This window comes from Notechis scutatus, chromosome 3 (genome assembly GCF_049901735.1).
Source record: "Notechis scutatus isolate UNSWTSFEM ecotype Mainland chromosome 3, rNotScu1.2, whole genome shotgun sequence".
Classification (NCBI taxonomy): Eukaryota; Metazoa; Chordata; class Lepidosauria; order Squamata; family Elapidae; genus Notechis; species Notechis scutatus.
The window spans coordinates 172676042-172697800 of record NC_142011.1 but is presented as its reverse complement, the minus strand read 5'-3'; the positions used below and the strand labels follow the sequence as shown (position 1 = coordinate 172697800).

Sequence of the window (21759 nt, the reverse complement as noted above, 5' to 3'; positions counted from 1 at the left end):
ATCTTGAAGAATGCTGGCTAGTCTAAATATTTTCATTTATTCATTAGAAGGATGTAATGAGTCAGCTAATGTTCATGTCCATGTTCCTTTTAAATTTCACTGCCTTTTACATTTCTAAGGAATATATAGTACTTAATAGTTTCTTCAACGGAACAATAATGTAGTAATTAGCATGCTTAAAACTGTAACTGGTTACAGATACAGTCAATTATGGAGGCAATCAACAATTTTCTATAACAAGTGCATTTCAGATTAGAAAACATGTATCTAGCTTTTTTAAAAAAAATTCTCCCTATCTTGTTATGAACTTTTAGTTTTTTTCTTTATGAAAGAGCCATTATTATTTTATACACACACACATTCAAGTTATGTTTTTCTAAGTGAAATTGTCTTGTGTCCTCAATAAAAAACAACAATGCCTTTTCACATTTATATTGAGATTTTTCTCCAGGCAGCTCAAATACCCTATGGCAGGAAAAGATGCTATAGATATATATTAAGACAGTTGTCTGTGAATCAGCTATATTCTCTTCTCTTGTATTTATTATTAGCTATAACCTATTTTTCCTCTAGGAGCTTATGTCAGTTTATATGGGAATAACAATAACTCTGAAAGAAAGAATAACTGTCTATGGAGGTGCTTGTCATCCAAGTCATGTTTGTCCCAAAAGTGCTTTTTCATGAGGCAACTGGACTTTCTGGTTTTTCTTTGAAGACATTTTGCTTCCCATCCAAGAAGCTTCTTCAGCTATGATTGGATGGTAGGAATAGAAGGGTTAATACTCCTTGCAAACAGCTGGTCATTTGCATTCTTTTAGCAGTTGTTAAGGTCACCAGGAGGTTTATCTGTGTCATCAGGGTCACCTGAGTGGTGCAAATGTGTATGGACCCTTCTTGGAACTGTTGAAAGGACTGTGTTGTAGATTGGAGATAGATGATGTCATATCCCACCCTTCTGTTGAGAGTGGACTCTTCAATTTTGACACAGATTGCCTCTTTGACCTCTTTCAAACCAGCAGTCCTCTCTTGATCCAAAATGTGGATCAAGATCAAAACACGGGAATTGGAAGTATCCACCAATGTATTAACTCTATGGAAAAAATACCAAATTAATGCGGGAAGATGTTAAGGAAAATAGTCTAACCTTCCTGGACTGTGCAGTGCACATTAAGGAAAACAGAAGCCTTAATATTGAAGTTTAACAAAAACCCACTCACATAGATCAATATTTACATTTTGATTCCCACCACCCACTGGAGCTCAAAATGGGAGTCATCAGAACCCTACATCACCAAGCTAAAGGCCTGCTTACCAACAAAGATGGGAAAGAAAAAGAATAAAAACACATCAAGGAAGCCCTCAGAACATATGGCTATCGCAAGTGGGCCTTCATCAAATCTCCAAAAAAACAAACAAACACCCCTACAGGAGCTCCGCCATAACAGATAACAAAGGGAATAATAAACAAAGCAATATGATCATTCATATGTTGCAGGAATATCGGAAAAGCTCAAGAAGATCTTCAGCTAACATAACATACATGTACAGTTCAAATCCAAGAATACACTAAGACAGAAGCTTGTCCACCCCAAAGATAAAACACCCAAACAAAAAGTGAGCAATGTGGTATATGCAGTACAACACAATGAGCCATGTGCAGATCTGTACATTGGGAAAACAAAACAACCACTTCATAAGTGCATGGCACAACACAAGAGAACAAACACATCATGACTAGATCCAGCAGTCCATGTGCATTTAAAAGAACCAGGCTACTCTTTTGAAGACAGCAAACTCTACATTTTAAACAGAAAGGACTGCTAGTTTGAAAGAGGGGTCAAAGAGGCCATCTATGTCAAAATTGAACAGCCCTCTCTCATAAGACAGGGAGAGATATGACAGCATCTATCTCCAATCTACAACATAGTCCTTTCAACAGTTCCAAGAAGGCTCCACACATATTTGCATCACTCCTGTGACCCTGATGACACAGATAATCCTCCAGGTGACCTTAGTGACTTGCTAAAAAAATACAAATGACCAACTGTCTGCAAAGAATATAAATCCTTTCATTCCCACCGTCCAGTCAGAGCTGAAGAAGAAAAAGAAAAACCAGAAAGTCCAGTTACCTCTTGAAAAAACACCTTTGGGACAGAGTACATGGTTCCAAATGATCAAGGGAATCTTATTTTATTTATTTTTATTTATTTGATTTGCCAATTGTTTACAAGATAATAAGTATAAATGTATACATAGTTGTGAATACATGAAATGGTTACATATAAGAAAAATAAAAGAATAAGAGAAACAATAGGACAGGGACGGTAGGCACGTTGGTGCACTTATGCACGCCCCCTACAGACCTCTTAGGAAAGGGGTGAGGTCAATAGTAGACAGTCTAAGGTTAAAGTTTTTGGGGTTTGGGGAAGAAACTACAGAGTTCCCAGGGTTAATTCAATACCTTAACCACAATATCTTCCTTTCTTCCATAAAGGGCATGAGATTTCTCATTTGGAGTTTTAAAACATTCTAAACAGCAATATTTCCCTCACTATAAAACTAATATACTCAGAATAATAAACTAATTTCATTTTTATGATTCTTAAACACATATTATAAAGAAAAATGTTTTTTTTAAATAGGTTAGAAATTTAAAGCAAATCCCAAGTATATAATTAAGATAATTTATGATTAGGGTGTGGGATCTGATTTATTATCTTGATAATCTGTTCTATTTCATACATAAGTGCATGATGTAACTACCATCTGATCAAGAGTGCTGAATGAAAAACAAGTCTGCATTGTTAAGATAACATTCTTTTAAAAAGAAAGAAGTGAGTTCTCAAAATGATACTAGATTGATTGAATAAATTTATTAAATGATAACAGCCTAGCTGCAATAAGCAAAAAGGCAGAAAATGATGTTTGGAAATGCACTGGGTTTGCTATATTTCTTAAAAACAAAGTTAAGCACTTCGAACTTATTGGCAAAAAAAATCAGAAAATAAAATACAAGCTGAATAGTCAAGATCTTGTTGATGACCCAAGCTCTGTAAAGGACCTTGGAATACTCACCTCTAATGATCTAAGTGCTAGAGCCCACTGCAACTACATAGCCAAAAAGGCATTAAGAGTTGTTAACCTAATCCTAATTAGCTTTTTCTCTGGTAATATCACACTACTAACCAGAGCATACAAAACATTTGCTAGACCAATACTCGAATACAGTTCATCAGTCTGGAACCACATTACGTATCTGATATTAGCACAATTGAGAAAGTCCAGAAATATTTCACAAGAAGAGTTCTCCACTCCTCTACTCGTTGTAGAATACCTTATGCCACCAGACTTGAAATTCTAGAACTAGAAAACCTTGAATTACTGCGTCTTCGGTCTGATTTAAGCATGGTATATAAAATCATACATTGCAATGTCCTACCTGTCAATGAATACTTCAGCTTCAACCATAACAACACAAGAGCACACAATAGATACAAACTCAAAGTTAACCGCACCAAACTTGATTGCAGGAAATACGACTTCAGCAATAGAGTGGTCAATGTCTGGAATACTCTACCCGACTCTGTAGTTTCTTCCCCAAACCCCAAAAACTTTAACCTTAGACTGTCTACTATTGACCTCACCCCTTTCCTAAGAGGTCTGTAGGGGCGTGCATAAGCGCACCAACGTGCCTACCGTCCCTGTCCTATTGTTTCTCTTATTCTTCTTTTATTTTTCTTATATGTACCCATTTCATGTATTCACAACTATGTATACATTTATACTTATTATCTTGTAAACAATTGGCAAATCAAATAAATAAATAAAATAAATAAACTTCAGTCTGAAGTTTCTGGATTTTATTCCAAAAAGCTGATTTAGGGTGAAGTGAATGCAAACATAGTATCTTTCAGCAATTCATGGAAGCAGCTGTGTCTTTTCCTGGGATTGTATGGCAACAGCCTCTTCCCTTTCCCACTAAAATCTTACTTCTCAAAAAAACAAAATCTTGTGTACATGAAAGCCTCTAAAAGGAGAAATGCAGTATGTTCCCATTTCAATAGCAGCATGACATCAAAGCCAGAAAAGAATGGCTTGATAGAACATTTCTTTATATGTTTATTGCTCTTAGAAATATATCCATTGGTTGCTCAATACCTTCTTAAATCTTACAGAAGAAGTGACGGTTATTACATTTTAAGCCTTCCTGGCAGATTTAATCCAAGATGCTGAAAATTAGGCAAGTATATTTCTCTTCATGAAATATTAAAGGCCAATAACTGCCGGTTTACTTTAGGATAAATTAAACAAAGGTTTTATATAAAACGTTCATGGTTTCCAAAGCAAAATTTTGTGTGTTTGTGTGCACTGTACACATGAATACACACATATCTGTTTGAAGTTGTAGACATTAACAATGTAGAAGTTAACGAATTATGAAGAATGTTAGAAAATAATATTATTTTTCAAGAATCAGGCTGAATTGTAAAATAAGAGCAAAACAGAACAGAAGGAACTAGTACCATTAGAAGGAAATTATCTATCCAAATTATTTATGTCTTTTTAAAAAGAACTTGGCATCATCTGTCAGACATCTCATCTTTTCAGAACCAATAAAATGCAGCTCAAATTGAACAGGAACATAGAGAGCAACTGCACAATAGCTTTGATACGTATACCAGATTAAATTATATTTCAGAAATTACTGCTGCAGTAAAAGTAGAATTGCTAATCAAGCTTCCATGCCTAATACTAACAGTAACCAGAGATTATAAACTGCTGTGAATTATTATATTACACTTTATGTGTTATTGTATTTTAAAGCAATGGTCCCCAAACTTTTTGGCACCAGGGACTTTTTTCATGGAAGACAATTTTTCTACAGACTGGGGAGTGGGATGGTTTTGGTTTCACTAGCTTGCCTGCCACTCATCTCCAGCTGTGCGGCCAATTCTTAAGAGTCTATGGACCAGTACTAGTCTATGTCCTGGGGGCTGGGGACCCCTGTTCTAAAGTATGTTTTAGAATGTATATAAAAGCTTTAAGGAAGCTTTTATAGGAAATAACATAATGTAATACAATACTGTAAATCACATACAATTAAAAATAAAATTGATTAATATTAGTATAGCATGAATTAGAAGAACAACAAATAAAAGCAATGAAAATACTTAATCTTACTGATGTGTTGGCCATATTATAAGGGCAGAATTAAAAGAAAGCTACTTGTGTTCGAGAAAAGAATGTTGTTCTTTCCCCCCCCAAATATACCTTTCCATTTCCAAAAATTTCTATGAGAGCAATATCATGTCTCACCCCAAAGTTGTGGCTCCAGAGATCGGGAGGTGTATATCAGTATTTACTGCTGTCCTCTTCTTCCATAAAAACACTAATCACATAACAGGCGTAAACAAAGCCAATCAACTATGAGAGAAAAAAGAAATGGAAAAACTGTTACTTCATCCTATAAATGTCCAAATGTTTGTGCCAAACTACATCTAGTTCAGAAATGTAGTATATATGCAAACTAAGTAAAAACATATAACATTGATGGCAGAAAAAGACCCAGTGGTCCATTGAGTCTGCCCTTTGAGTTTTTTGGAACTGTAGAAACTTTCAAGAGTCATCATCAGCTTTAAATATTCAATTTTGGTTACAAATTCATGATAATGCAAACTAAAATTCCAGTGAAATTAAGATTTTGGGATCAGAGTAGTTGAAAATCCCACCCCCCATATAAATCCATTCAGAATATATAATTGCATTGTAAGTTTTCTTTATAGATGCTACTGCTTACAGAATTTAGATGGGTTAGACCTTTTCTGTAGCTATATTCCAATTGTGCAACTCCGACCTACAGTGGTGAGCTACTACAGCTGGCAGTGACACAGCGAATCCACAGCCAGCTTCATCAAATGGTAATGTGTTGAGGTAATTCCCCGTTAGGAGAATGAGCGCACACAGGGAGACGTAGTGAGAGTAGTGTAGAATAACACACACACACAGCACACAGCTACACTATATAGTAAAATGTAGGTTTTTACTTCCAGTAAAATGGTTAAGTAAAGTTCAAACAAGCAGTCCAAGTCATTCACAGTTAAAGCAGTCAGTTTTCAGTCCAGGGATAATCCAATAACAAAGTCCAGTATCAAAAACAGTTCAGTAACAGACTTACATCAAACCTAAGAAGAACTGTGATCAGCAAACAATCAATAGTCAATAGGAATGGCAACACTCTCCAGAACAACAGAACAGGAACTAAAACAACCTAGGTTTCTGGCTCCATCTTATGGCCATTTGAGGAACCACACCCAATTACAGTTTTAGCATTCTCTTAAAGAAACAGTATTAAAATGTCTATCCTGGTTTATATATTTTCCAACCCAACTATTAGGTGATTTATATTCCTAACAGAATGCCTTAAAATGCATTTGGCAGGAGTGTTTGTAGTTCAGCCGAAGTCCCTTGCTGTGAAAGCAGAGACAGTTAAGAAATGAGGGAAATGGCATTTCACCCATTCCACCCAGGAGAGGAAAACAAGTCTTTTTGGTGTGGAGAGAATTGGCGCCTCTTCTCCTCCCTTCAGTCATGCAGAAAGAATGGCTCCTTCCCTGCCAGGTCTCTGATCCTATAGAGTGATTATATGGGAGATGAGAGAACTGAGACCATAAAACCTGTGTCCGTCTTCTCTCCCATGTCAAGAGAAGTAGTGGGGAGTAAGGGGGAAGAAAGATTTCTTCATCCATGGGTGACAGGAAGAGCAGGACATGGGAGCAAAATGCCTCGTTTGGTTCTAGAATGACTATTCTGTAGGATCATAAAGTTGGAAGGAAAACTCTGCCCCCCCCCCCAACTTCTTTTGCCATCTATGGGTGCTTGGAGTGGGGCTCTGGAAAGGAACGGAAGTACAGTAGAGCCTTACAAAAATAACCTCTTGGCCCCAAAGAGCACTTCTACTCACAGATTTCTTTCACCAGAAGAAGTGAAAATAACTTATTTTTTAAAAACCAAAAGTACTAAATTAGAGCTAAAAAGAAATAATCTTCTAAAAAGCAATGTGGCGCTCATACAAGGTATGTCTTAAACTTGATCCAGAAGTGGCAGTTAGCCTTCTGCTGTTTCACATGGCCTCAGACTATAACCCAGCTGTCCACACAAGTATGTGCATCTCACTTTCCATACAAAAAAAACCCCTTCTCTGCTTCACTGCTGAAGCATAGTAGTAGTTGGTAGTGTGGTCAGCATTTAAACTAACGTAATTTTCAGTCACTTCCCACAATTGATAGTAGCTCTTTGGTCTACCATGTAGAAATCTAGGATAATCTTTAAATATGTTGGCCGACATCAACATTGATTAAGGTTTTAAATAACTGGTCTTGTATGTCCAATATAACTTCTTCAAATATGAATAATACATATATCATGAAATTATATTAAATCAAATGTATTTTTTTTAAAGAATACAAAAGAAATTGTTTAAAAAAGTTAAATTGGTGGATGCAATTTAAATAAAGAAAACCTATCAACAATTAGATGAATGACTGAAAATATTCTTCCTATTCAATAGCAAATGTAAAACTCTGAAAATGGAGTGATCTTTAAATATATATTAATGGACTACCGTAGTAGCTTTTAACAGCAAGAGAATTATTACAGTATTTTCTTACCTTGATTGATGGCCATTATAATAAAATATTTATTTCAACAAATTACTTTGGCTAACTATCTTCATTAACCCAATTGTTATTTAATTGACACAAAAGCTAACTAACAGATTAAAAATTAATCTGCAATGGGACCATTGCTTTGCATTGCTTGGCTTCCCAATATCTTAATGCAAATTGCATTTGTTGGCAACTTGCCCAGACTCAAGTTAACTCGTATTGATAAGAAAGCAAAACTTGCTGTGCCCAATTACCATTGCATAATTTTTCGTATCAAACACGAATGGAATTCTGTTGTCCCCCAGATATGGCTGAAACACTGCTCCTAATATTTCTTACTGACTTGGTCCCCTGCTTTGGAGTTAAATATTAAATCTTTGATATCTTACATTGTCCTATCTATTTTTCTATGCTCCAAATAGTGCACTCCAAATACATGCTTCCTATTGGAGCTGATCATTAAAAAAATGTTGGTTTGGAGGTAGAGCTTTGAAAGTCAGGAAAGGGAATAATTGAGAGATATGTTCAATCTTTTAGGGTTTTTTGTTTGTTTGTTTGAAAGCATGCAACTGTGAATAGATAAATAGGTACCACTTTGGTGGGAAGATAACAGTGTTCCATGCATCTCAGTAAATGCTGGCCACATGACCACAGAAAGGGTTTTAAGAAAACAGTGGCTTCCTCAGTTAAGAGACGGAGATGAGCACCGCTCCCTAGAGTCAGATATGACTGGACAGGGGAAACCTTTACCTTTTAATTGAGAGATATGTTAAATCTTTTAGATTTCTTTTCAGATATTCTATGTTCTCAGTATGAAATGGCTGGAAATTGGGCTCCAAAATTCTGTCATCACATAGTACAAGATGATGGGCTCTGACAAATGCAAAAAAAATAATTCAGAGGTTGTAGGGTGATCATATCTGAAATACAGTGTGTAGTAGTCATCTCTGTTGTCTTTCCATAATTTTCAAACTGGGAGCAAGAACTTATTTCCTCTTTGCTTGAGTAAGCTGAATTTATCTGCTTCTCAAATAAAGTATTTTAGAATTTATAGGACACAGTGCAAATCCCTAGAGAAAAGCTCTCTCCCAGAAGATCCACATAGGTTACCTTTTATTAATAGTGATATCTAAATGTTGAATTTCTGTATTCCGTGGCTCAGGGGGAAAAAATCCTTGGGCTATTTAAAGACTCAATAAACTACACAGTAAACAATCTTATGGAAAATTTGCCATAACTGCAGGGATGCTTTGCATGATTTTTAAAAGTGCAGCATGGAGATATATGTTTTAATTTGAGTATAAAATTTAACACAGAAAGGTGAATATTGATTGTTCTACAAATGAGACGCCATGTTTTATCTAAACAGGTGTTTTCGCTGAAAGTTGAAAGACCATGAGTTCAAGTCCTGCCTTAGCCATAAAAGCCAGCTGGGTGATTTTGGGCAAGTCATTCTCTCTCACCAGGGTTGTTGTTGTGAGCAAAATAGGAGGAGGGAGTTGTGTTGAATGTTTGTCGCTTTGAACAAAAAAATAAATATAATTGATTTTATAATATTACATTTTATTATATAATTGATTTTATAAAAGTATTTATTATAAATAAATAAAGATAAAAGTGGCATTTCTTTTCCCATGTCTATTACATATACCTTAGCAGTAAATTCAAAATTATTTGGCTCATGTTTTTACAGTTTGTGAGATTGATTAAAGTGGATTTATTATTTTGCTTGCATAATTATAATAGGCCAAATTCTGCACCTTTGTCATATCTGTAAATGAGCAGGAAATGAGCAGGAAAGGCCCTTTAGTCTCACCTTCCATAACAAATTTTTTCAAACATTCACTTATTATGTAATGAGAGATAATAACTAAATAAAACTTAATAGAACTGAATATGCGTTTTCTTTAAGCAGAATATTAGAATAATATATAACATGTTGTGAAAGGAATGGTGGAAATCATATAGAGTAAGGATAGGAATTGAAATATGAATAATCCAACAAGTGGAAATTAGCAAAGCGGTCATTTAAAGGTGAGAGCATCACACACACACACACACACACACACATACACACAAACACACACAAACACTCAAAAACAAAAATCTGAGCAACAATGAAGTGTGATTTCTCTGTCACGCCTTCATTGTTTTGTCCAAAATTTGAGCAACTGTTTGAAAGAGTCATGTTGATTTGATGACAGTACTGTCAATTCCTGTATGATTCCCTCTTTGCGAAAAGTTTTATATGAATACATTCCATGAATTTTGTTTTTCAGAATAACTTTGGTATTAGCACCTCTCTTTCCAGCATGCTGAGCTCCTATATTACACACTGGAGGAGGCAGCAGGGTTGGATGGGGGTGGGGAGTTGCTGCCTTGGGAAGGATTTTAAGTTGGAAGCAGGATCTGCCAGAATAGATGAATATGGTTCCTTAATGTTCTTGCTAAAACAACTGTATTATATGTTTACTTATATGGTAGAAATATTTCATTCCATAACCACTATATTAAGTTTTTGAAATGTAATAAATTGCAAAGTTACAAAATCACCTGATACTGTAAAGCTGTATTTTTATGTAGATTTAGACTTACTCCTAATAGCAATCTATGGCTGATAATACTGTTCCTTATCTTGACTATTTATTTAGTGAATGAAAACCTTTCAAAAGTTAAAATGAAAAAGAAATTACAGACATCATACTAGATCAGGCTACAATTTAGGCTCTAGCTGATACAACACATCATTGCTTTAACCATTGTTTAAAGACACAATGCCTTTTAACACAAAAGGTTTATTTCTCTAACCAAGAATGCAATTTTAATATAATTAATTTAACAAACCTCGCTGTGGCAAAAACAACAACACACCCCCTACTTGTGTTTTAAGAGTAAAACAAATGTGAGGCTCTGAGAAACATTTTCAAGTTTATACTATTTTTTGTCAATTCTTCTAAAATAGAATCCTGTAACTATATCATTGGCATTATCAAGACATAATAAAAGTAAAATTAAAAATCCAAACCATGACTTTCATGTTATTTTAAGGAAAATTATGATCACGTCTACTATGAATATGAGATACATTTCAAGAAGATAATGTAAAGGAAATTTAAATTGAAGAAAGCATGGATCCAAAACCTTAAGTACTTTCATACTTCTCACATCGACTACCTTCATGACTTTACCTAGAAAAACATAAATTGGGATAACATTCATAACTGTCCCAATTTACTCAAGCAGTTCAGGGACAATAAATTTTTTGACAAAGTGATACCCTGGAATTCTGAGACTATGGGGACTTTTACAAAAGTGCTACATGGCATGTCTATCCCCCCAAATATCTTCCACATGAAGAAGTCAAGGTGCGAAGGTTGGTTAACACCATCCCTTTCAGTTCCACAGTATCTTCTCAACCACCCATTTTTCTGGTCAGATACATACATTTCCAAATAAACCCTGACACTGTTCAATATTCTACTTCTAAAAATGTCTATGGGATTACAGGGTGCATTTTTGTACATAAAGATGATGCTGAGGCTGGACATTCATTTTGCAATGTTAGCTTTTGATGAAAAAAAGCTGGAAGGAGATTAGGAGCTTGGTTGGCACCAAAGGATGCATCAGTGGATACATGCGCAAATATTGTCTCTACCTCTATAATTTATTTCTATATAAAAGTATACAATTCTGCTGATGCTTTCAAAGGAACACCTAACTTATTTTGGCCAACATAAATTTGCTTCATGCCGTAAGACTTTATAGTTAGGCTGAACTCCTCAAGGATGGGGATGAAGATTCTAAATATCTATTAGTATATATCAGTATATTAACATGAATCAGGAAGGAGAATGAAAACCCAATACTTTACAGAAACTGCATTGAATAGCATGTTGTAATATTACTTTTTTTCTTTCCATTTTTTAAAAATCATCTGCCCTGTGCATAGTGTTGATTTTTCTGAAAGAGAATAGCATAATGGATATGCAATCTATGCAAATAGGTGCAGATTGGTAGATAAATAGATGTGTTACAAAATGTATGAAAGCATATTTAGAAGTTTATAATTTCCATAGTATGCATAAAATACTATTAAATGCCATAAGGAATAAGACACCAAATAAATTATTTAAAGCAGATTACACATGGTTGACATTTTAGTTGCCTGGCAGATTCAACTTTTATTATATCCATGAAACCACATGATTTTAGAAATAGTTTTTCAAGAAACAAAGGAATGCCTATATAACCTTAACAGTTTGTTTTAACTGAGTGTATTTTTTTTTACAATCTCAATTTTTAAAAAAATGTTTAATTGTCCTTTGGTTTTAACAAGCTGGTAGAATGTTTACTATTTCAACTAACATTAATTTGCAAGCAATGCATAATGGACTGTAGAGAATAAATGCTCAGTTAACTTCAACAATGATTGTTGCTAATTCTACTTCTAAGGAAAACATTTCAGAGGATTCGGTAAAAGAAACCTCAGCAGTATCAAGCAATTTATTTCAAGAAATGTTCTATGATGTATTATTTCTCACAACTTTTCCCAAGTTGATTTTATTATCCACCCCACCTCACCCTTGAAAAATCTTCAAATGGGGTTTCAAGAAATGTGAGCAAATCAAAATGCTTCTGAAGCAGCCTTAGGACCAAATAAATATCTGTGTAGCCCTGAAAGTCACTGAAAATTCAGTGCATCTAGATAGTTCCTAATAGATGCCTTAGTTATATAACTGTACATAAAGTTTCACTTTAACATCTCATCAACAAAGAAAGTTTTAACCTAAGTTACTGGAAGGCTTTTTTCCTGCTATGTTAGATATTTTATGTTAAAGTGATTTAAATTCAATATTAAAAAGAAGCTATAAAATTATCTGGAAATTATTTTTCTGTTGTCCTTCAGTCCAAAAGCAATAGAAAATGAAAGGTCGATCTCTTTAAGAAAAACTACTTGGATATCTTACAAAATCCCTGAATATTAATAAAATGATTGTCATCAAGCAATGATTAAAGGTGGGATGAAAATAGCTGAAAATCTCAATTATTTGAGATGATGGAATTTTTACCTTCTCACCTTCCTACACTCTTTGAGTTTATTTCAGTCCTATTAATCAACATTAGTTGTTTTGTTATCTATTTTTATACTTTATATTTTATGTTTATATATTTTATATGTTGTAATATCCAGGGGTGGGATTCAAATTTTTTAACAAATGGTTCTGTGGGTGTGGCTTATTTGGTGGGAGTGGCTTGGTAATCATGTGACTGGCTGGGCGTGGCCAACTCAACATCACTCACATCAAGGCATGCATCTCCTCGCCTGGCCTTTCGTGACTGTGGGGATGCTGCAACAGTTGTAAGTGTGAAAAACGGTCATGTCACTTTTTTCAGTGCCATTGTAACTTTAAATGGTCACTCCACACAAGCAAAGTACCAGCAAAGGAGGGGGGAAAAACTCCAGAGAAGTTCCTGAGATGGGAAGTCTAGTCCTGCCAAGAATGTAATAAGGGTTAATGGAAGGCAATTTCTGTAAGCAACACCAGAATGTTTCCTTCCTGCCTTCCTTATAGGATTAGGCCAGTAATTTCTTCTAACAACCAGTTCTCTGAACTGCTTAGAATGTTAACAAACGGTTCTAGTGAATAGGTGTGAACTGGTAGAATCCCACCCCTGGTAATATCCTGAGAGTTGCTCTGAGGATAAAATGGTATTTCATCATACCTCACAGAATTGGTATTGTGGGAAAAAAGAAGGAAGAAAATGTGTTGTGATATGTTCACCACCTTGAATTATTTGTAAAATAATAAAGGTGAGATAGATAGATAGATAGATAGATAGATAGATAGATAGATAGATAGACAGATGGACAGACAGATAGATATACATTTCAGAATATTTCTTCTTCTGGTCATTGCATTTTATCATGATAAATACTCAATATTTTAATACACCCATATATACTTTGGAGAGTATTAGATGGACTTCATTCTTAATATGATGTTTTTAGGCTGTAATATGTGAATATCAACTCATGTTATCTAGTGTATCTCTTTCACCTTCTTTTCCACCCACATAATGGTGGGCACTGGATTATATACATATAATTTTTCTCTATTGTTTTTTTTTTTAAATGGTGGGCACTTGGGCTTTTGATTCCTTACCATTGACAGATAGAACTAGTATATGAAGTAGTTTTGTAAGCTACAGGAATAATTATAGTCCCCAAACACACACATACACACAGGTATTCTGAAATCTGAGACTTCAACATAATTAATAATATATTATTATTTATGTTATTATATAAATAAAAAAACACTCATCCATCTTGCAAATACTATGCAATGTTAAATTACTATCTAACTTTTTGACAACTTTCTAACTAAGGAATAGTTAAAATAGAAATGTCAGTCTGATTCTTAATAATTGTTATGGTCTCCAGACTAAGACTTGATGGTAAACCATGAATCTACTCTTTCTGTATAGCTAATTTAATTTCTTGACAGAAGATTCACAGAGTTAAAGTTTGGCCAAATAAGAATTTTAATTGCAAACATAAAATCAAATAAGCCAATTGATCACATAGGTCTCCTTGTTTTCCATGGTAAATCAAATCTGTAGCTGTCAATAGTGTCAATCTTCCTGCCCTTCATACAAATTAATAGACTCTTCATTCAGCAATTTCAGTGCTAGAAACTGAATGGCCGTTGACTGTTTATATAACTGCCAACTCTAGCCTGAAGAACCACTTAACTTATTTCTCATAAAAACATGACAAAAACATAATGTAGAAAAGCATTTTTTTTGTCCAAGGATGAGTCTGACTCTCACAAATGCCACAGTAGTTCATTAGAAGATGAAAGTGCTGTGGCATCTTCACCCATGCTACATTTTTCAAATATTAATCCTCACTAATGAGCAGAGTAACTATCTTTCTGAACTTTAAACAAGAAAGACACATCTCTCTCTTTTAATTATTGCGGTAGCAGAAGAAAACCCAAAAGAACTATATTGCCTATTTTAAAAGGCTTGTCTGGTTTTCTAAAACAATAAAGGCCTGAATATTTTCGAGACATCCTTTCACTTCCATATCTGAATCAGGTTTTATTGCTGTGTTTTCCTTCTCCTACTGATCTCTCTGGGCTAATCTATTTTGTGTCCAATTAAAATATGAATTGTAGTGATTTAATGATATTGATAACGTATTTTGATTTGAAATTTCTATTAACATCATCACTAGGTACTGTGCAATTTTTGAGAGTTTTCTGACCTTTTCTAGTCAGTTCTAATTACTAATGATATTTAATGTCCTTTTGACAGGAATTCATTGCCTAAAATAGCCACATATGTTTTATATCTTATATTACTAGAAAACTATATGTTACTATGATTTTAGGGTGTCATCTACAGTAGTAAATCCCACGTGGTCATCTTTAGAAGTTTTAGCAGTTTTAGCAGTTATTGCAGAGCTTCTTACTGGAAGCCAGAAAACATGAGAGCAGATTATTCTTCCTAGTTGATAGGATCCTGGTAGGAAGGCTGTCAATTTCTTAAGCTTTTACAATATGTGATAAAATCAAGGTGCCTACTTTTTTCTCAAATCTTTAAAGAGCCATAATTATTGTATGTCTATTCTTGTCAAATGCATTGCTTGCAAATAATGTTAATCAAGGAGTGCCAATTCTTCCTGCTTCATAGTTGACCAAAAGTTAATTGCACATCTCCTCTCCAGAGTTTAAACAAGGTAATAAATTAACAGCAATCATTTTCCAGAAAACCTGTTGATATTAGCCTGTGCCCTCCAATCCATGTATTTATTTGTATATATAGATATATTTGTATTTATTTTTCAAAGAGACACACATTCCATCCTCAAAGATCTATTTAAGTGGCTACATGATTAACATGGTGACAAGCCTGCAAGTAATAACAAATATAAGATCAATTTGCAACAATATGTACACAAAATATAAAGAATTTAAATAATGTTCAAAATTTTCAAATACATCAAAATAGAATGTGTCCAAGAAGGCCATAGGTGGTAAAATGGATATGAGACCCTGCAGGATTATATTCTAAATTTATAGTTACATTTGTGTGATTGTTATCTGTCTGCATTTTTTACCTACCTACCTACATCAGGCAGGCAGCCAACCATTTTGAAGAAAAATAAATGGTTTATGAGAGGGAGGGGAAGGGAGGGAGATAGAGACAGAGATATATATCCCCAAATCACTTGCTATCTATAGCTGATGAAAACTTCAACCGAGAATACCCAACACATATTTATTGCACAGCCTGTTTTAGGGAAATGGGCAGTAACTCCCATGGGGGCTGTTCAGAGTGCTTGCTCATTGGAAAGAGGGAGAAGTGGTTTTCTGAACCACCCTTATTTAGATAAAAGATAATCACTGAATGTAAATACAAATAAAATGTATTAGTCTCAGATTAGCAATAGACTCCTTTTATCCAGACAGCATTGGGGGAGGGGTGAATCCGTTTTCATTATATATTTGCTTTCCCTGAATTTTACTATTTTCAATAAATAGCACTATCCTAGACCATCTCTAGCCTCCCAGTCTATATTTTATCACTGAAGCATCAGTCTATCTTGTCAATTATGATAAAAAGGACTAATTACTTGTGTCACAGGACACGAGTTACCATTGTTTTCCAATTTCTTTAGGTGGATTTCTGATCTTAAGAGGTATTTCAAGATAGATTCTAGCTAATTCTAGCAGGTAACTTAGTAACCTTACTTAAATTTTTTTGGAGGTATAAACTGTAGTTCATAGGTGACACCCAACAGAGACAAATTCTTCTTGAAAGATTTCCAAATGATAAGCATACATTCTCTTTTATCACAGTTCCACCAGGAAGAAGGTTGGCAAGAGGGAAATACCTCACCCGTTATCTAGTCAAGCAAGGGTGAGCTCAGGATGATTAGAAAAACAAACTAAAACCACTTTCATAGATTTAGAGGCTGTCCACTTCCAATCAGGGCTAGATCAAAGGTGAGATTTGAAAAATAGTGATTGAGTATTTGACAGCTTTGGTAAATGTAATAAACTAAAGGAAAAGCAAATGAAAATGGAAATGTCAGCTATTTTTAACACAGATAACATCTTAATGTGAAAATGCTTAAAAGGGTGTTAATAATTAACTCTGTAAAAGAGAAAATTACTTTCTAAGTGCCACTTTTTTTATCAAGTTGGTACATATGATTTATTCCAATTACTCCTTCTAATGACAGCATTTCTGCAAAGAAATTTTTTTCGTATTTCCTTTTAGCTTAATTCCACCCACCTCTTTGGCAATCAGTAACATAATTCTTTTTAATGTTTTCCAAACAGTATCTGTATTCTACTTCCTTAAGTTGGATTTTCATTTGCTCTGTTGACAAATTATTTTCTGATATTTTTTCAACTTGATCCATATATTCTCTTCCTGTAGTTGCCTTATTTTATTCCAGTTTCTTTCTTTTTATTCCTTGTCCACTTTTTCCAAGATCCACACTTTGATTCATGGGGTGTCCCAAATTACTAACATTCTCATCCTTCACTACTTCATTCCATCTTTCACAAGGAGCAATGGGATTCTGGGTCTCAATAAAGCAAGGAACCTCTTGTGCCCAGAAGAATATAAAGCAGGGCTGTCAAATTCTCAGCCCATGGGCCGGATGCATCACATGCTGGCCACACCCATGCCTGGTTTAGCGAAGGAGAAAAAAGTCCTGAAAAAGTCATGTGATGCCACCGTGATGTCAGTTGACACCCCAATATAAAGGAACAGATTACAGCTTACTCGCTTTGATATACTGTCATTCTTTTTAAAAGATATAAAAAAGTGAGGCTCTTTGCCCCACAAAGCTATTGACAGTGGTTCTTAAAAGACCTAGCTATATCCTTCTTTATTTGAGATTAGTACCTGCCTCAAGCATGCTGTTGCAATCTTCTTTGTGAACTACCTCAGGATCTGACATAGCAGTGAATAAATGGATTGAAATGACACCATTATATGCTCTCCTGTCAGATGAGCCATGATGTAACCTTGACACTCTTTGGAGGCCTTCTTATGACAATTCATCAAGGATAGAGTATGCTTTCAAGTTATACACATTGCACTACACACTGCCTTTCATATTATACTTTCATTCAGCAATTCCCTAATATATATCTTGAATCAGGTAAGAGAGCAGACCATATTGACACAGTCAAAATAATTGCACTGAATATTTATGCAAAAATATATGACAATATCACTGCAATGAGATTTCCCATTCTCATTTCATATATTCTCATTAACATAGGCACTATATATATTCTCATTAATATAGGGACTATTAATTAGTAGGGACCTATATTGATTTAAGAAAAAGAAGCTCTATAAATGTAGCCTCAATGGGTATAGGGTATTAATTGCAATATAATGAGTTCTGAATAGCTTTCTGTCTCTTTTGTGCATTAAAAGAGAGATTAGAACAGTGTTTTCAATGTTAGCAACTTGAAGATATGTGGAATTGAACTCCCAGTAGTCCTCAGCTATCATGGGAAGAGGTTCCAATATTACAGTCATCCTTAAATGAAAGGAAACAAAGCACTTTTATTAGAAGTTATCTTGTGATGAGGCAGGGCATTTTAGTATGTCCCATACACTGACATAGAATCGGTTCATGTGACAACAAAATATCTTATTTATAGTAATTATTTAGAAGACAAAATTACCATTAAATGTATTTTCTTATGGCGCTGGAGATTTAAATAGTTTGTTTCCAATTACCATAAAATTAGCCATTTCCCCCTTCTGGTAATGTGATTTAGGTTGACTTTTAGGTGAACTTTTAATTGTAAGTGACACGTACATTATCAGCAGCTAATTTTCAGTAACAATGTCTTCAAGGCAATTCCCTACACTACAGTCACTATGGAATCATTAGAAAAACATGGTTGTACAATAGGAAGTTAACATTGAACAAGGTGGTGGTAAGTACCCAAAAGACATTCATTAGTACAGTGTAATAATGACGTTGGCTTGATTGCTCAAGAAGCCACTAAGCAATCCCTCAATTTTTGAATGAAACTAATTTTAATTGCCAACAGATTTAAATGCCACATTGTTGTAATTGCTTGTTTAAGCAGATATAATGAAAGCATTGCCAAGTGAGCTGTCTTTTTCTGTATATTTTTTAAAACTTAGTAGATAAATAATTTTCTTGCATTAGGATTTTTCTTATGCAGAGGACATTATCCCAAAATGATGATTATTAAACTGATTGTTAACAGATTCCAAATAATTTTTTTAAAGTATATGACTGAGTTTGTTTGACTCTAAGGCAGTGATCCCCAACCTTTTTTATGCCACGGCCCAGTATCCCCAACCTTTTTTATGGCGCAGCCCGGTACCGGCATCAGCTGGGCGCCGCCATCTTGTTTTGATGAAAAAGTGCTTCTGGTGAGCTCACCGGAAGCACTTTTTCATCAAAACAAGATGGCGGCGCCTAGCGCTCGTGAGTTTTTCCGGGTAGAAATGGCTTTCACCCGGAAAAGCTCACCAGAAGCGCTAGGCGCCGCCATCTTGTTTTGATGAAAAGTGCTTCGGTGAGCTTTCTACCCGGAAAAGCTCACCGGAAGCACTTTTTCATCAAAACAAGATGGCGGCGCCCAGCAAATCAGCGGCCCGGTAGGAATTGTTCCACGGACTGGTACCGATCCGCGGACCGGTGGTTGGGGACCCCTGCTCTAAGGCATTTCTTTCCTAATATACCCTTTAAAGTAAAATAACTATCAAGCCCAAGCCCAGAGACAAGACAGTAAAATCCAATCAAGAAAAATCCATTTTTTCTGCTTTTACCCAATAAACAGAACCTTGTCAAGCTAAAGCTGTAATATTCTAACCACCAGATCTTTCCTGAAAGATTTTAGGGCGTAGCTACCCCGAACTTCTTCCTCCTTTCCCCTTCAGCTTTTAACTATGCTGTATTTTAATCCGGGCCTCTCTCTAGGTAACCTTTCTCTGTCCCCCACTGCTACTGCTGGAGGTATACATTCCACGACAAAGTGCGACTTTTTGTTACATTTACAGGAGAAGTTTATAATGCCTTTCTAGCAACTGAAAGGAAACTGCACTGTTATTGTTCAGTGGTTCATCATCAAGAATTTCAAGCAGCTTTTGAGATCTAGATTGCAGCCTGACCATCTAGTTTAAATGTTAAGAGTGATAAAGTGGGAAGCTGTTTTCATGGATTCTTCTTAAATGACCTATGTAATACTTTAAGTTCCATAATCATTTGCAAGGCCAATCAAGAATGTTCTTTTCATGAAATCATCACCTGGCAAAATCTATTTATTTATTTATTTTATTTATTTGATTTGTCAATTGCTTACAAGATAATAGGTATAAGTATATACATAGTTATGAATACATGAAATGGGTACATATAAGAAAAATAAAAGAAACAATAGGACAGGGATGGTAGGCACGTTGGTGCGCTTATGCACGCCCCCTACAGACCTCTTAAGAAAGGGGTGAGGTCAATAGTAGACAGTCTAAGGTTAAAGTTTTTGGGGTTTGGGGAAGAAACCACAGAGTCAGGTAGAGTATTCCAGACATTGACCACTCTGTTGCTGAAGTCGTATTTCCTGCAATCAAGTTTGGTGCGGTTAATCTTGAGTTTGTATCTATTGTGTGCTCTTGTGTTGTTATGGTTGAAGCTGAAGTACTCATTGACAGGTAGGACATTGCAATGTATGATTTTATATACCATACTTAGATCAGACCGAAGACGGTGTAATTCAAGGTTTTCTAGGTCTAGAATTTCAAGTCTGGTGGCATAAGGTATTCTACAATGAGCAGAGGAGTGGAGAACTCTTCTTGTGAAATATTTCTGAACTTTCTCAACTCTGCTAATATCAGATACGTAATGTGGGTTCCAGACTGATGAGCTGTATTCGAGTATTGGTCTAGAAAATGTTTTGTATGCTCTAGTTAGTAGTGTGATATTACCAGAGAAAAAGCTACGTAGGATTAGGTTAACAACTCTTAATGCCTTTTTGGCTATGTAGTTACAGTGGGCTCTAGCACTTAGATCATTAGAGATGAGTATTCCAAGGTCCTTTACAGAGCTTGGATCATCAACAAGATCTTGACTATTCAGCTTGTATTTTATTTTCTGATTTTTTTTGCCAATATGTAAGACAGAGCATTTATTTGTTGAGATTTGAAGTTACCATTTGTTTGACCATTCTGATACATAGTCAAGATCTTTTTGAAAGGTAGCAGTATTGTCTGTGGTATTGAACAGCTTTACATCATCAGCGAAAAGAACGCAGTTGCTCTTAATATGATCACAGAGGTCATTTATGTAGAGTATGAAGAGAGTTGGTCCTAGAACACTGCCTTGGGGGACACCACTATTGACAGGTACAGAATTTGATAGGACGCTCCCAATTTTGACCATTTGTTGTCTGTTTGATAGGAATGCTTCTATCCAGTTATGCAGTTGTCCAGAGATACCATAGGATTTTATATTTAGGAGTAGTTTGTCGTGTACCACTGAATCAAAGGCATTACAGAAGTCTATGTAGATTGCGTCTATTGCTTTGCCCTGATCGAGTTGTGTAGTCCATATGTTTTTGCAGTGTAAGAGTTGCAGATTACAGGATAGTTTTTTCCTGAAACCAAATTGTTTATTGGAGTGTAGGTTGTTTGTCTCTAAGTGGAGGATAATGGATTGGTTAATAATTGATTCCATGACTTTACAGGTGACGCAGCATAAGGAGATTGGTCTGTAATTTTCAACTAGGCTGGGGTCTCCCTTTTTGAAGATGGGGATGACTGTGGCTTGTGACCATAGGTTAGGCAAGGAGCTGATCCTGAAAGATTTTTCAAAGATTATGCTTAGAGGTTCAGCTATGGCAGTGGATAGCTTTTTTAAGAAGTAGGCAATATTCCATCTGGTCCAATAGATAGAGGTGGTTTTAGATTGCGTAGTGCTTTTTCAACATTGTCTTCTATGCATTAGATCATTGTAGTTGTCTGTGGTTCGGCTAGGAAATACTGGGCATGATCCATTGCTGTTTAGAAATACTGAGCC

At 35.2% G+C, this 21759-nt stretch overlaps 1 protein-coding gene across 1 annotated transcript in view; it reads right to left on the bottom strand.

The window, feature by feature from the left end:
* Positions 1–21759, bottom strand: part of NKAIN3 (sodium/potassium transporting ATPase interacting 3) — a 129613-nt gene that overhangs the window by 8090 nt on the left and 99764 nt on the right. Inside the window, exon 5 of the mRNA XM_026689360.2 lies at positions 5317–5424. Coding sequence (XP_026545145.1) covers positions 5353–5424 — 72 coding nt within the window. The 3' untranslated portion in view covers positions 5317–5352. The remainder of the gene's footprint in view (positions 1–5316; positions 5425–21759) is intronic.